Genomic DNA, 15014 nt, shown 5'->3' on the forward strand with positions numbered 1-15014 from the left:
CAGACTAGTCTGCAAATCATAATCCTCCTGAATGTTGAGATTGCAATCATGGGCTTCAATGCTTGGATTCTGTTGGAATTTTTTTCCCAATTTTATTTCACTGTTCGTTTTGCCCAAATTTAGGTCTGCATACCTCGTGCATGCCTGGTACACACAGAGGGCAGAAAAAGGCATCAGATTCCCTGGAACTGGAGTTAAGATGGCTGTGAGCTTAGATGTGGGTGCTGAAAATTGAACTTTGATTCTCTGCAAGCACAGTGTGAGCTCTTAACCACTGGGCCACCTCTTCAGCTCCTTGAAATTTCTTGTGTCTTGTGTCTGCAGAGATCAGAAGAGGGCTTCAGATCCCCTGGAACTGGGAGTTAGGAATAATTGTGAGCTACTGTGTGGACACTAGGAACCATCCACTGACAGACCCATCCCTTCAACCCCATTTTTTGAATTATTTATTTGTGTATATGAGTACACTGTAGCTGTCTTCAGACACACCAGAAGAGGACATCAGATCTCATTACAGATGGTTGTGAGCTGCCATGTGGTTGCTGGGAATTGAACTCAGGACCTTTGGAAGAGAACAGTAAGTGTTCTTCGCCACCGAGCCATCTCTCCAGCCTTCAGCACCATTTTTGGGGAGGGTGTCCCCATATGGTATTGCTTGATTATAGATCATATTTACCATAGAACATAATTTTCTCCCTTTTCTTTGTTTTTGGTTTTATTTGTTTTCTAAGAGTGCTGAACTGTTTATTAAAACGGACTGTGAATCTTCTCAATCACACATCATTCTCTTGGTTGTGTTGTTTTTCTTTCTTTGTTGTTGCTGCTGTAGCAATAATTTCCCCATACACTGTCTGGCTTGGACTTTGCTATACGCGCCAGACCTTCCTCAAGCTTTCAGTGGTCTTCCTGCCTCTGCCTCCCCAGTGCTGGGGCAACAGGTATGTGCAGCCATGCTAGGATGTAATTTCTTTTTGGTTAGTATGCAAAGTAATGAGCTTCAGTGTGACACATTCATGTGTATAATGTATTACATTGTAACTTTATATATAATTAATTACCACAAGCTTTCTACCTTCCTGTTGTTCCTGCAAAACATAGCTTTCACCTCAAAGGGAATCTGCGATAATATTCTTATTTTTTTGGTTACTGTTTATGATATGACTCACAGCACCAGCCAGTTATATTAAAGGCTACCGTAGCTTTCCAATTATATGCTTGCACACATACTCCCTGCTTGCTGCTTACTATAAAGCCTTTCCCTGATAGACATTTGGGGCTTCCTCATCAACAAAAGCATCATGTGTGATGGTGGTGCATTGGGTGGGGTGGGGGCGAGCTAGTTCAAATAGAATAAAGACCCCACTGTTAGTTGCATCAGATTGGTGCCTGTCTGGTTTTTTGGGGGAATCAATAACATTTTCCTGGCACTACATTCCCACTTCAAGGCTGGTTTCGAACTCACAGAGATCCACCTGCCTCTGCCTCCTGAGAGCTAGAACTAAAGTTGTATACCATTAATGAGCAACCTTGAAGTCCTGATCCTCCTGCTTCTACCTCCTGAGTGATAGGTTACAGTCATGTACCACCGTAGTTTATTCTTAACCAAATATGAATGACATGGAAATGCAGATTACCAGTGAGATGTCACAGGGTTTGTAGGTGACTGCTATAAAGCCTGACAATTTGAATTTGATCCTGGGTCCCACAAGAGGAAAAGAAGAGTTGACTCCTGTAAGTTGTCCTCTGATAGCCACTGGAAATGCAGCATGCAAGACACACACACACACACACACACACACACACACACACACACACACACACACAGAGAGAGAGAGAGAGAGAGAGAGAGAGAGAGAGAGAGAGAGAGTAAATAAATATGAAATTTATAAAAAAAAAAAAAACATGGTCTTAGGGTTTCCCTGGATGTGAAGAGACATCATAACCACGTTACCTCTTATAAAGGAAAACATTTAATTGGGGTTGGCTTACAGTTTTAGAGGTTCAGTCCATTATTGTCTTGGGGAGAAGCACAGCCATGTGCATATATAGTCATGGTGGTGGAGAGGGGCTAAGAGTTTTACATTTTGACCTGCAGGCAGTAGCAGGAGACAGTGTGTCCACACTCAGTAAACCTTGAGCATATTTGAACCCTCAAAGCTTGCCTCCACAGTGACACACTTCCTCCAACAAGACCAACCCTCTCTAATAAAGCCACACCTCCTAATAGTGCCATTCCCTGTAGGCCAAGGATTCACAAACATGAATGAGTCTATGGGGGTCATTCCTATTCAAACTAACATGGGTATGTTCCATCTTGGAAACAGTTACATGTATGTTTAAAGCTGTTATTAGTTATAGAAAGAGAAATTACTAAACCAATGTATATACCAGATTCAGAGTCGGGGACCTTATGAAGGAAAGCTATAACTGAATGAATTCTGCTACTGACTCAGACAATACGTGGTAACGTTCTTAACTTTCAGATTAATAGGCATGAGTCTAAAAGCCATTTCAAATGTTTTACCTGAAACTCAAAAGGATATAGAGGTCAGACATAGAAGTGGGAAATAAATGGATATTAAGAGTGCTAAAGAGGGCTGCAGAGATGGCTCAGCCAGCTGTTAAGAGCACTGACTGCTCTTCCAGAGGTCCTGAGTTCAATTCCCAGCAACCACATGGTGGCTCACAACCATCTGTAATGGGATCCAATGCCCTCTTCTGGTGTGTCTGAAGATAGCTACAGTGTACTCATATATAAGAAATGAATAAATCTTTTTTTTTTTTTTTTTTTTTTTTTTTTTTTTTTTTTTTTTTTTTGCTGGGGCTGGGTCTAACGTTGTTGCCTGCCTGTGGGCCCTTTCCCATTACTGGGCTGCCTTGTCTAGCCTCAGTAGAAGATGCATCTGGGTTTACTGAACTTAATATGCCAAGGCTGGTTGGTATCCATGGAGGACCTACCCTTTTCTGAAGAGAAAGGAGGAGGATTGGGGGAGAGGGAACTGTGGTTGGGATATGAAGTAAATTAGTTAAATAAAAAATAGAGGCTGAAGAAATGGCTCAGCAGCTAATGACACTGGAGCCAGATTTGGGTGGATCCCCAGCACCCACTTGGTGGATAACAAAGGTCTGTAACTCCAGGAGTTTGGAGAACCTCTTCTGCAAGCACCAGGCACACATGCACATACAGCAGACATACATGTGCAGGCAAAACAGCCATGCATATAAAAGGTAAATAATAGCACCCTTTGAAGAGAAAGGGCGCCAAAAATAGCTAAGGATTCTTTGTTTTGTTTTGTTTTTGAAGACGGGGTTTCTCTGTGTATCTCTGGCTGACTTGGAACCAGGCTAGAGAGAGTCCTGCTCAGAGATCTGCCTACCTCTGCCTCCCAAACACTAGGATTAAAGAAAGGTAAGGGCCACCATGCCTAACAGCTCAAGAGTTTTGGCTTTGTATCTTCATCATTCTGACTTCACAAGGATGGAATTCAAATAAATCATATATTCATTTACTATCCTCAACCCAGGCATAGCTTTTTTTTTTTTCTGGATGTTTCCATTTACAGTGTCACACGTACAAATTTAAATTTTATTCTACATGTGAAAGAAAATATGACATTTGTCTTTCTGAGTCCGACTCATTTTAATCCAATTTATTTCATTCTTTTCATCCATTTTTCTTGCAAATGTCAAAATTTCACCTGTTTTGTAGCTCAGTAAACTTTTTTACTGTATATTGTTGTGGGGTATTCACCAGAGAAGACTGCTCAGACAAGAGTTTAAGCCTATAGAAAGTCTTTATTATCTGACCAGCGATCCCAGCGGAGCCCCAACCCTATTTTGGGGTGAACTTTTAACCACAAAATCAACATTCTGGATTGACATATTTCAGTTAATATTAACAGTTAACCAGGAGCAGAACTACAGAAGCCAAAGAGCAAGGTGAGTACATTTAGAGACTATGGGCTTCCATGGATCAGGCCTTTGTTTTAATTTTGGTAGGTGGTACTGTCTATGTGCTAAATTTCACAGCCTGACTAGTATTTCCACCATGGAGTCAATTATGTTAAGGTCTCAGGGCCTACTAAGATCTAGGGCCCTGTTAGGTAAGTATGACTGTGTCTCCCCTTGTCCCCAGGGATACTCAGCTGATATTGGCCCATGAGGGTAATGGAAACAGACACAGGGAGTCAGAAGCCAGGACCAGCTGTGGGGAGGCAGATCGACTTTATTCAGTGTGATTCAAGGTTTATATAATTTGGGGAATGGAGGCAGGGTCAGAATATCCAGGATGGGGAAAGTCATTGGCTGACAGCTTAAGGTACCAAATGCCTCTTTTGTTTTGTTTTTGTTTTGAGACAGGACCTCTCATTACCCAAAACTCATCAATTAGGCGAGATTAGCTGTCCAGCAAGCAAGCTCCAGTGTTTCCTTGCACTGGGATTATAAATGTGTGCCACCAAGTCTGGAGTTTTATATCTTAAACGAGTCTCAGATCTGACTCGGGTTCTCCTGTTTGCCAGGCAAGCAATTTATTGGCCACGCCAGCTCCTCAGTCCCTGTATGGAACTTTCTTTATTCATCCTGTGGTGGTTAATATTCATTATTACCTCAAAGGATCTGTCATGGTAAAATGGTAAACCTCTGGGCCCGTCTGTGAGAGTCTGCAGATTAGGTGAAGGGCAGCCACCTTACTTACACCTTCTGATGTGTATCCTGCCTTTCCTGACTTACTGGTATCAATGTAAAATGCAGGGGCTCCAGATATTGGAGTTCTTCTTATTGTACAAGGGAAAATCCAATTAGTTCCTTTTATGAACTAAAATCACTTACTTTTAGGGTATCTGTTGTTAACCTCTCACAAGAAATTACTGCATACTCTTTGCTGAAGTTCATCTTGTGCCCATAAGGAGGCAATTTCTGCTTTAGCAAAAGGTACCACAATTTCAGACAGATCTATTCCGACTAATAGTCTCAGTCTCGTTTTTCCTTTTAGTATCAGTTCAGAAACCTTCTCAATAAAAGTTTTTAGTTTCTTACTCTGTTTATGTGCTAAAAATTTCCATTCTAAGACATAATTTTCCCTCTGCATAAGACTTTCTGTAGGAGACTGAGTAGAAGTAAAATGACTAAGATGCAGGCCATGTTTGTATCAATACGATCTAGATGTGCTCCTGCAATTTCCTTTCTACCAAAGCTAACTCTCAGCCTCGACTGATAGTTTCCTTGGGCTATTTAAATCTTTATCACCTTGTAAGGTTTGAAATAAATTGCTTAGCTCATGGACCACTTCAAAAGATGGGACAACCTGTAAGAATCAGAGGAATCTGAAGCAATAGCTGTGAGATTTTTGTCTTCTAGAAATGTCAGAAAAGCCTTACTCACCAAGTTTCACCAACATGGCTGTCTAAACAAGACCCGAACAAGGACACAAACAGATATGGCTAACATAGAAGGAACAATCTCATCCAGCCTAAACCCTAGACAAAGAACTATAGGAAACTAGCAAGAGAAATAGTCGTCACCAAGAAATAGCACCCAAATTGGTTATCCAATGCCAAAGTGGTCAGCCTTGAGATAATATCCATACAAATACACCATAAAGTCTGAGCAGGTCATGTTTACCTATTTTGGAAGCTATATACATACACGTATTAATTTAAGACATAGGCGTCATGATCTTGAGGAAGAACAAATGGGATTCATGAGGGGAGTTGGAGGAAGGAAAACAAGAATGTTGTGATTATATTTTAAATTAAAAATTATATATAATATTGTAATATTATTTATAGTAATTAAAATTGTAACATATAAATGAATGAAGGCAGACAGGAAAGATGGCTCAGTGCTTACATGCATGTACTACTTTTGCAGGGGACTGGAGAACAGTTCTAAGTCCTCACACTGGGCACCTCACAAGTGCCTATAACTCCAGTCCCAGGAACGTGTATTGTGTTTAGTCTCAGCAGACACCTGCACTCATGTGCACACACCCACAAACAGACATACTCTCCTGTTCATAATGTTTGGAAATTTGGGGGGGGGGGGATAAAAGGAAACAAAGAAAAGTAAGGAATACAATTCTTCTCAACAAACACCTGTGAGGAGCCCATATCTTGGCAGTTGAGAACAGAGCAGCAATAAACACAGATGTGCATGTATCTCTGTGGTATGCAAACATACAGTCCTTTGGGCATATACCAGGAAGTGATGTGGCTGAATCATATGTTAGTTAGCTCTCTTTTTTAACTTTTTGAGGAACTTCCATCCCAGTTTCCATCACGGCTGAACCAATTTACATTTGCTGTGCCAGTTATCTAAAGACTTGTCATTCCCTATGTCTTTGCCAATATTTATTGTCATCGTTTTTTTTGCTTTTTTTGTTTGTTTGTTTGAGACAGGGTTTCTCTGTGTAGACCTAGATGTCATGGAACTCACTGTGTAGACCAGGCTGGCCTCAAGCTCACAGACATCCACCTACTTGTCTCTGCCTCCTGTGTGCTGGGCTTAGAGTATGCTACCACCACTGCCTAACATCCAGTAGTTTAAGTTTAATTTCCCAGATTATGAAGGTTGTTGAATGTTTTTACAAATATTTACCAGCTAAAATGTGCTTCTTTTTTTATGAGGATTGCTTATTTTATTCATCAGTACATTTGAAAATTGATGATTTTAAAATGTTTTTTGCAGTTCTCTGTGCATCCTAGATATTAATATAATATTGGGTATAGTTAGCAAAGATTTTCTCTTTTTTACTAGGTGTTTTAGTCAGTGTATGTATTCTTGCACAAGCATCATGACCAAGAAGCAAGTTGGGGAGGAAAGGTTTTATTCAGCTTACAGATCCACATTGATGTTCATCACCAAAGGAAGTCAAGACTGGAACTCAAGCAGGTCAGGAAGCAGGAGCTGATGCAGAGGCTAAGGAGGGATGTTACTTACTGGCTCCCCCCCCCAGCCCCACCCCCAGGCATGCTCAGCTTGCTTTCTTATAATCCAGTTCTACCAGCCCAGGGATGGCTCCACCCACAATGGGTTTGTCCTTCCCTCCTTGATCACTAGTTGAGAAAATGCCTTACAGCTGAATCTCATGGAGGTTTTTTTTCAACAGAGGCTCCTTTCTCTGTGATAACTCAAGCTTGTGTCAAGGTGACACAAAACCAGCCAGTACACTAGGCCAACTCTTCACAACAATAGACTGACTGATTCTCTTACCTTGGGAAACATTTTCATTTCAATTCAGTCTTCTCAGTTCTTGGGATTATTTCCTGTGTCACTGGAGTCTCTTTCTCTGATATCATCCTTGTCTAATTCTGTTTATTTAGTATTTTTTTGATAGAGTCATGTCTCTTAGACTTACTATGTAGCCAAAGATGGCCTTGAATCTTTGATCCTTTGGTCTCTGCTTTCCAGATACTGAAATTGCAAGTGTATGTGCTGCCTTGCCCAGTTTTATGCAGTGCTGGTCATTGAACCATGGCTTTATACATGCTAGGCAAGCACTCTACCAAGTAAACTACATTTTCACATCATTTTTAGACCTTGAAGTGTTTTTCTGTAGCAGCTGTAAAGCTTCAGGTCTTACATTAAAGTCTATGATTTATTTTGAATAATTTTTGTACAAGGTGAGTGGTATGGCCCTATTTTTTTTTCTCATTTTGCATCCATTTTTCCAACTACCAGTTTTCGAAGAGGCTATCCTCCCCTCATTACCCCTGTCATCCCTCCACCTCCTCCTCAGTTGTTCAAGGTTTCTATTGCTGTGAAGAGATACCATGACCATGGCAACTCTTACAAAGGAAAACATTTAAGTGGGGATGACTGACAGTTCAGAGATTTTGTCCATTATCTTCATGGCAGGCAATATAGCAGAACTCAAGCAGACACGGTGCTGGCAAAAGAGCTGAGAAAGTGAACTAGCAGGCACCAGGAAGTGAACTGGTGTGAGCTTCTGAGACCTCAAAGTCACCCCTAATGACCCACCTCCTCTAACCTAGTCACATCTACTTCAGCAAGGTCACATGTCCTAATAGTGTTACTCCGGGTGCACTAAGCATGCAAACACAAGAGTCTGTGGTGGTTATTCCTATTCAAACCACCACAGTCCCAATGTTTGTTTTTAACATTTATATCGAAGATGATGTAGCTGTGTGGGTTCATTTCTGAATCCTCTGTTTCATTGCTACTTATGTCTGGTTCTGTGCTATAACCATGCTGTACTTGTTTCTAGAAGTCTAAATATAGCTTGACACCAGATATTGTGACATTCCTAAATTATTTCTTCTTCTAAAAATCATTTTTGCTATTCAGACTGTTGTTTTTGCATTTGAATTTTAAGAATTTTTTTCTGGTTCTCTCAAGAATAACAATAAATGACAATTAATGTTGATTGTCAACTTCACAGAATCTAGAACCCTCTAGGAAACAAGTCTGTGAGCACAAGTTCACACTCACACAGATATGTAATAATTAAAAATAAATGTAATAAAAATGCTGAACGTCAGTGAATGTCTATGGTAGATTTCTGATTAGAGAAATTAGTGTCGGGAGATCCGTATTAACTGTAGGTGAGACCAGACAGACCCTGAGCAGAGATTATGGGCTCTATAAAATGGAGAAAGTGCTGCTTCATTGCCTTCTGATTCTTGAGTATGGGTATGGTGTGCCCAGCTACCTTAAGTTCTTGCCTTTGCAATTTCCTCTCCATGGTGAACTGTGAGGCACAATAAATCTTTCCCTAAGTCGCTTTTGTCACAGCACCGGGGAAAGTAGTTAAGACAACAATAGAATTTTGGTGGAGATTTAATTAAATCTATAGATAAATCCCTTACTGAAATATATCCCTTTTATAATAAATTTAGAACTTTTGCATTTATATATATTTTTTATTATTTTAACATTTGTTTGTTTGTTGTGGTTTTGGTGGTTGTGGTGGTAGTAATGGTGTGAGTGTGGTCTCTGTATCTGTGTGTGTGTCTGTGTGTAGGTCAGAAGATAAATTCCAGGTGTGTTGGCTCTTTCTTTCCTACACGCTGATTCTACTTACTTGGATCTACTTTAATTTTTTTTAATTTAACTTAAAAAATGTGTACAGGGGAGGCTGGAGAGATGGCTCAGTGGTTAAGAGGACTGACTGCTTTTCCAGAGGTCCTAAGTTCAATTCCAAGCAACCACATGGTGGCTCACAACCATCTGTAATGGGATCCAATGCCCTCTTCTGCTGTGTCTGAAGACAGCTACAGTATACTCATATACATAAAATAAATGTTTAAAATAATAATAAAATGTGTATGGGTGTTTTGTTTGCATATATGTCTACATTGTAACATTACAGTACTCACCAAAGTCAGAAGAGGGAATGGACACCCTGAACTGGCATTAGAGACAGCTGTGATTGGCTATGTGGGTGCTGGGAATTGAACTCAGCAGCAAGTGCTTTTAACTGCTGAGCCATCTTCCCCAGTCTCTGAACCTAACGTTTAAATTCCATCAGCCAGTTCATATGTCTTTTGTTTTTTTTTTTTTTATTAGTGACTTGAGACCTTTATACTGAAAGTTATTGTTGAGAGTTGCTTATTAATTTTTATAATTTTAACAGTTTATCTGGTGGGTTGAATTGTCATTTTCCTTATTTCGTTATTAGAATTGGAAGGTTTTCTCTTCTGGACAGGGATCCCTTCACAGCTGTTCTTTCTCCCACTCCTCTCAGGAATTTTGATTTTTCCTGTATTCCTGAGCACAAGACTCTTTCTACCTTCTCTGTGTGTAGTTTTAAGTGTCTCTTACAGTGCTTGCTTGGTGAACATGAATTGTTTTGTTTGAACTTGTCCCGGAATGCCCTAATTTACCTATGTGTAGCAATCTTTGTTGGCAACCATTCACTTTCAGGGCTTGAAATACACCCTTTCATACTTTCCTGTCCTTTAGCTTCTTAATGGCAAATTTGCTGTTAGTCTGCTGGGTAGACTGCTGTGCTTGTCTCTGTTGTTAGCCTGGTGTTTGTCTTTGTGAGTTGATGTTTTTCTGTTACAGCTTTTTTGTGTTGTTTGCTTTGTGTTTTTGACAGCTTGTTTATAATATATTGTGAAGAGGTTCTTTTTGTGTTTGTGGTTATTTCTTTCCATAGATTTGGGGGATTTTCAAGTAAAACTTCATTGCATACCTTTGGCCTGGGATCTCAATACTGTCTTTAAGCCTATGAATTCTCTTGACTGTATTGCAGAAATCGTGGTTGTTGCTACCACGCTCATTTTTCTCCTTATAGATATTTGATTGTCTTTAGAATTTTGTTGACCTTCTCCTTCATTTATAACATTTTTTTCCTCCCTGTAGTCTACTGAGCTTTTCATTTGTAAGATTTCTGTTTTTTCCCTTAAATCTCAGTTGCATCACTAATATTCATTCACATCGCTAATATTCTCATTCATTGATCATTCTACTAATAAACTTTCTAAGTTTACTGCTGGTAGTTCACCTATTTTAGTATCACTGTATTCAATACTTGAGAAGTTATTGTCTTTTTGATGACCCACAGAACCCAGCTTTTTGTGTTTCTGTGTGGTGATTTGCTTATCTTGATTTGGTATCTTTCCCATTGTTTTTAAACTATTTATTTATTTATTGAATCGTACTAGGTTCTCCTGGTTGTCCTAGGACTTTTGATGTAGACCAGGCTGAACTGGAACTCTCAAGGCTCTACTTGCTCCTTCCTCCCCAGTGCTGAGATTAAAAGCATACACCACCATACCCTTTTATCTGTGTGTGTATTACACACACACACACACACACACACACACACACACACACAAACTATGGTGCCTGAGAAGGCCAGAAGAGGACACTAAATGCTCTGAAAGCTGTAGTTACAGATGGCTGTGAACGGGATCTGTGGTTCTGAGAACAGAACTTAGGTCTTCTGTAGGAACAGCAAGAGCTTTTAACTGGGGCTGGAGAGATGGTTCAGCTGTTGAGAGCACTGACTGCTCTTCCAGAGGTCCTGAGTTCAAATCCCAGCAACCACATGGTGGCTCACAATCATCCGTAATGAGATCTGATGTCCTCTTCTGATGTGTCTGAAGACAGCTACAGTGTACTCATATATAAGAAATAAATAAATCTTTTTAAAAAAGAGCTTTTAACTGGTGGAATGTCTCTAGCCCTCTACCTTCTAGTTTTTATATATGTGTGTATGCGGGAGTGAGAGTGTACAGAGGTCAGGAACGGAAAAGAGTGCTAGGGGAATGAAGGATGTAGCTTTAAGTGTTGGAGTAGCTCTTAGAACAGGTGAGATGAGCCTGCAGGGAGGACTACTGAAAGGGAAAGGATTAAGCAAAATAAGGGCTGAGATCAGGAGGGAGTGTGTGGATCTAGGGTCAGCCCAATCTATGGATGTATGAAAAATCCAGAAGGAGATTTGTTGCTTTGTAAATTAATAGAAAAATACAATGTAGGCTTGGGGGAGACGGCTTAGTGGGTGAAGGCCCTGTCATAGGAGGTTAAGGTGAATTTGGATTCCCAGCAACCATGAAGAAGCCAGGTACGGTGACACCCGTCAGTAATCTCAGCCCCTGGTATGAGTGAGAATCCCTGGAGCTCCGGCAGTGGAACTGATTGACAACAGGTTCAATGACAAAACTCAGTCTCAAAAATAAGGCATAGACTGAGGAGATACTTCTGGGCTTACACACACACACACACACACACACACACACACACGTATGTATACCTATATCCACATATACATGTACTTGCATAAACATGCAACCACTGTAGCTTGTCTTACAGCAATGGCTCCTATCATTTTTTTTTTTAACCAGCCACCCATCTCGACTAGTGTATTGATAACAATTTCAATAACTGTGATTCTCAGTGACTCCCAGAGAGGACTGAAGATATAAGTCTGTAAATAATATTTAATTTTGGACAACTCTTTTCATAGACTATTATTTCAAAATATTTAACAGTTTTGGTGATATAACAGTTTGAAATACTGTCAAAGACCCTTTGAGACATTTGCAGAGCAATGATAAATAACAAAATTTTGCATAACATAAGACAAAAATATGCACATTACCTAAAAAAAGAATAGGAAAACATATGAGAAAAGAAATAAGGAGAGGAAAGTTCTGAAATTATTTAACAATTTACACACACACACACACACACATACACACATACACACGGGGTGGGAAGACTGACTTATGGCTAGGTTTTTGCCACTGAGTAGTGTTGCAGTCAGAGGAAAAACTGTAAGAGCCTGTTCTGGTCTCCCACCATACGGGTTCTGGGGTTTGCAGTGAGAAAGCACCTTTCTCTGCTGAGCCATATTGCTAGTCCTAAAACTGTCTTTAAATTTTAATGTCCTCTCATTTGTCCCTCCTTCATTCTGTCTTAGACATTATATCCCTTTATAATAGAGACTGTTTTTCAGTTCATTGTCATCCTCCCGAGTTCTGGGATTCAAGATATGCAGCCGGTCTTCATTAATATTTTCCCCCTGTCCTGGAAATCGTTTTGAACTCGAGTAGATCCATCACCTCTGCTTCCCGAAGAAGTTTGCCACCATGCTCAGCTTTCTTTAAATTCTTAAGGGTACAAACCATCCTTGCCCCATTTGTTTCTTCCACATCAAGCACACTGTACATCTGAGAACTGATAGTTGCCTAGGTTTTAAATGAATTGGGGCATAAGTTAAGAAGGCAAAGTGTCTTTCACAAAATTGAGGAAGTCAGGACTCTGTTTTTAATCGTTATCTGATTGGATGCCTTTGACTTACTGACATTTCCTCATTAAGTAAGTTCTGCCAATTTTCCAAAGTCTTCTCATAGGAATAATTTCGATGCCTATATCACCTTGTGGCGCCATCTTCTGGGGTGTTGAGAAGACTCTAGATTTAAGACTGTACAGGTCTTGGTTCTTTAAATTCCAGGGTTTTTTGGAAGCTCCTTAAACGCATGCGCGGCCTAGGCAGGAAGAAACTACAATTCCCAGAAAGGATTGCTATAGTGGGGGGGGGCGGGGGGAAGAAACTCCCGTTTGTCATGGGGGAAATGAATCTCGCGAGAAAGTGGTCTGTGGCGGCTGTGCGTCCTGGGTGGAGGGGGGCGGGGAGAGTAAGGAGGAAGAGGAGGAGGTGCAGTCCCACAATACCCGGCGGAGGGCGGGTGGGTGGTTAGTATCTGATCTGTGCGGCGCTCCGGTCCCCGGCGGACTCAGCTCCCTCTGTCTCTGTACCGCGAGAGGAAGCGATGCGGAGGGGTGGAAAATGGCAGAGCTGCAGATGTTACTAGAGGAGGAGATCCCGTCCGGCAAGAGGGCGCTGATTGAGAGTTACCAGAACCTGACCCGGGTGGCGGACTACTGTGAAAACAACTACATACAGGTGAGGAGCTTGGGCGACCGGCGCGGGCGGCTGGGGCGACCGGCCCGCTGGGTGCGGTGGGAGCTGCCCTACTCTGCCGCCCTCCGCCCCGGGCCGGAGCAGCCGCCGCCGCGGCGATACAGGAAGTGGCCGCCGCGAGAAAATGGGTAAGGAGCAGGGCCGCCGGGGGCGCCGGCGGCCCCGAAGCCGCTCCCCGCGTGCCCAGCCGGCTGTGCTCCCCGCAGCCTGTCCCGGCCGAGCTCTGCTTCCCACAGCCTACCCGGCCCAGCTGTGCTCCCCACCACCTGCCCTGGCTGAGGTCTTCGCCTAGACCCCGGCAGTTTTCCCCGCCAGGGCTGTTTCCTGCAGCCTTCCCCGCCTGGGGTGTGCTCCCTGCAGCCTTCCCAGGCCGGGTCCTGCCCCCGGCAAGTCTTTCCTGCCCGGGTTCTGCTCGCGCAGTCTTCTCTTGGCCCGGCTGTACCTCTTCTGGTTGCGGTTGGTCCTAAGACGCCCCTCAGCCTTTCCTGGCCGGGGTCGGCCCTGGCTGAGGCCCTCCTGGAAATCCCGCAGCCTCCCTTGGTCTCCTTGGACCCCAGACTTTGCTGTCGCCCCCATGCCAAGTGTGATGAGCCCAGGACAGGGACAGCTGCGAAAGGAATGGGCAGGGAAGGAAAAGCGGGGTGTGTGTCGTTGGAGGGTGGGGTGGGGGTGATTATGTCAGTTTATCCTAGAGGGTGTGCCTTTTATTTATTTAAAAAAATTGTCACGAGTCACATTTGTGCAGACCTCCTAATCGAGTGCGGGGAGTGATTGCTGAGGGTTTGATACAATTCATTTTAAAATTTTTTTAATTGAAGGAAATCCGAGTGCTTGGCGATTTTTAAGTCGGACTTTTCCTCCTCATCATCATATTTACTTCCGCTTCAGAATAATGTATACTCTGTATTTTAAAGCACGAATGATTCATAGGGAAATTTAGTGGGAAATGTCTTAAATACTTTTCTTCCTCTAAATGTTCTTGGACTGTTGCCTTTGAACGCAGTAGTGTCATCGTGGTTGCTTAGTTCTGAGATTTCTAGAAGAATATGAATAAAGTAGATTAGTAAGCATTATTTAGTCTAAGTCATAATGTAAAATTGCTTCTTAATTATCGGGAAATTCTTGGCACTTTTACTATGTCATGCTTGCCTGGGTTTATTAGTGCTTGTAAGTGAATTGTATGCAGTCGTTTGGCTTGTAGTCCCTATGGTTGGGTAAAACTAAGTTTGCATTAGAAGCAAATAAAGTAGTGAGATTCTTTGTATCAGATAATGAGATTAGAAATTCACTTCTTGTTGCTAAGGCAAAACCAGAAATCTTCGAAAAGTTAGGGATATTGTACTTCAGACCTGCAGTATTTCTAAAAGTGCCTTGCATGTGATTATCATTTTCAAGAGCCTCTAGTTTCTGTGCTAGGGATGCCTGTAGACTTTGTTTTCAGAGGGAGACGCTGTTTTGAGACTTGTTTGAGTCTTTGTCACTTTTCCATATTAGTAACAGTCTATCTGGAGTGCTGCCCTAAGGAATCTGTCTTCATACTCTTTTTCCAGCTTTGGCTTTGGTAACCATGGTCCTCCACTTTTCTAAATCTTTCTGGCTGAAATTTTACCAGCTTCAT

General features: G+C 41.8%; 1 protein-coding gene across 5 annotated transcripts in view; it reads left to right on the plus strand.

Annotated features, from left to right (window-relative positions):
• The first annotated feature begins 13170 nt into the window (after positions 1–13170).
• ABI1 (abl interactor 1) overlaps positions 13171–15014 on the plus strand; it is an 84072-nt gene continuing 82228 nt past the window's right edge. For all 5 annotated transcript variants that reach the window (XM_080917939.1, XM_080917941.1, XM_080917940.1 and 2 more), the window contains exon 1: positions 13171–13378. In XM_080917939.1, the coding sequence (XP_080774065.1) occupies positions 13262–13378 (117 nt within the window). In that variant the 5' untranslated portion in view covers positions 13171–13261. The remainder of the gene's footprint in view (positions 13379–15014) is intronic.

Source organism: Micromys minutus (assembly GCF_963924665.1).
Source record: "Micromys minutus genome assembly, chromosome: 6".
Taxonomy (NCBI): domain Eukaryota; kingdom Metazoa; phylum Chordata; class Mammalia; order Rodentia; family Muridae; genus Micromys; species Micromys minutus.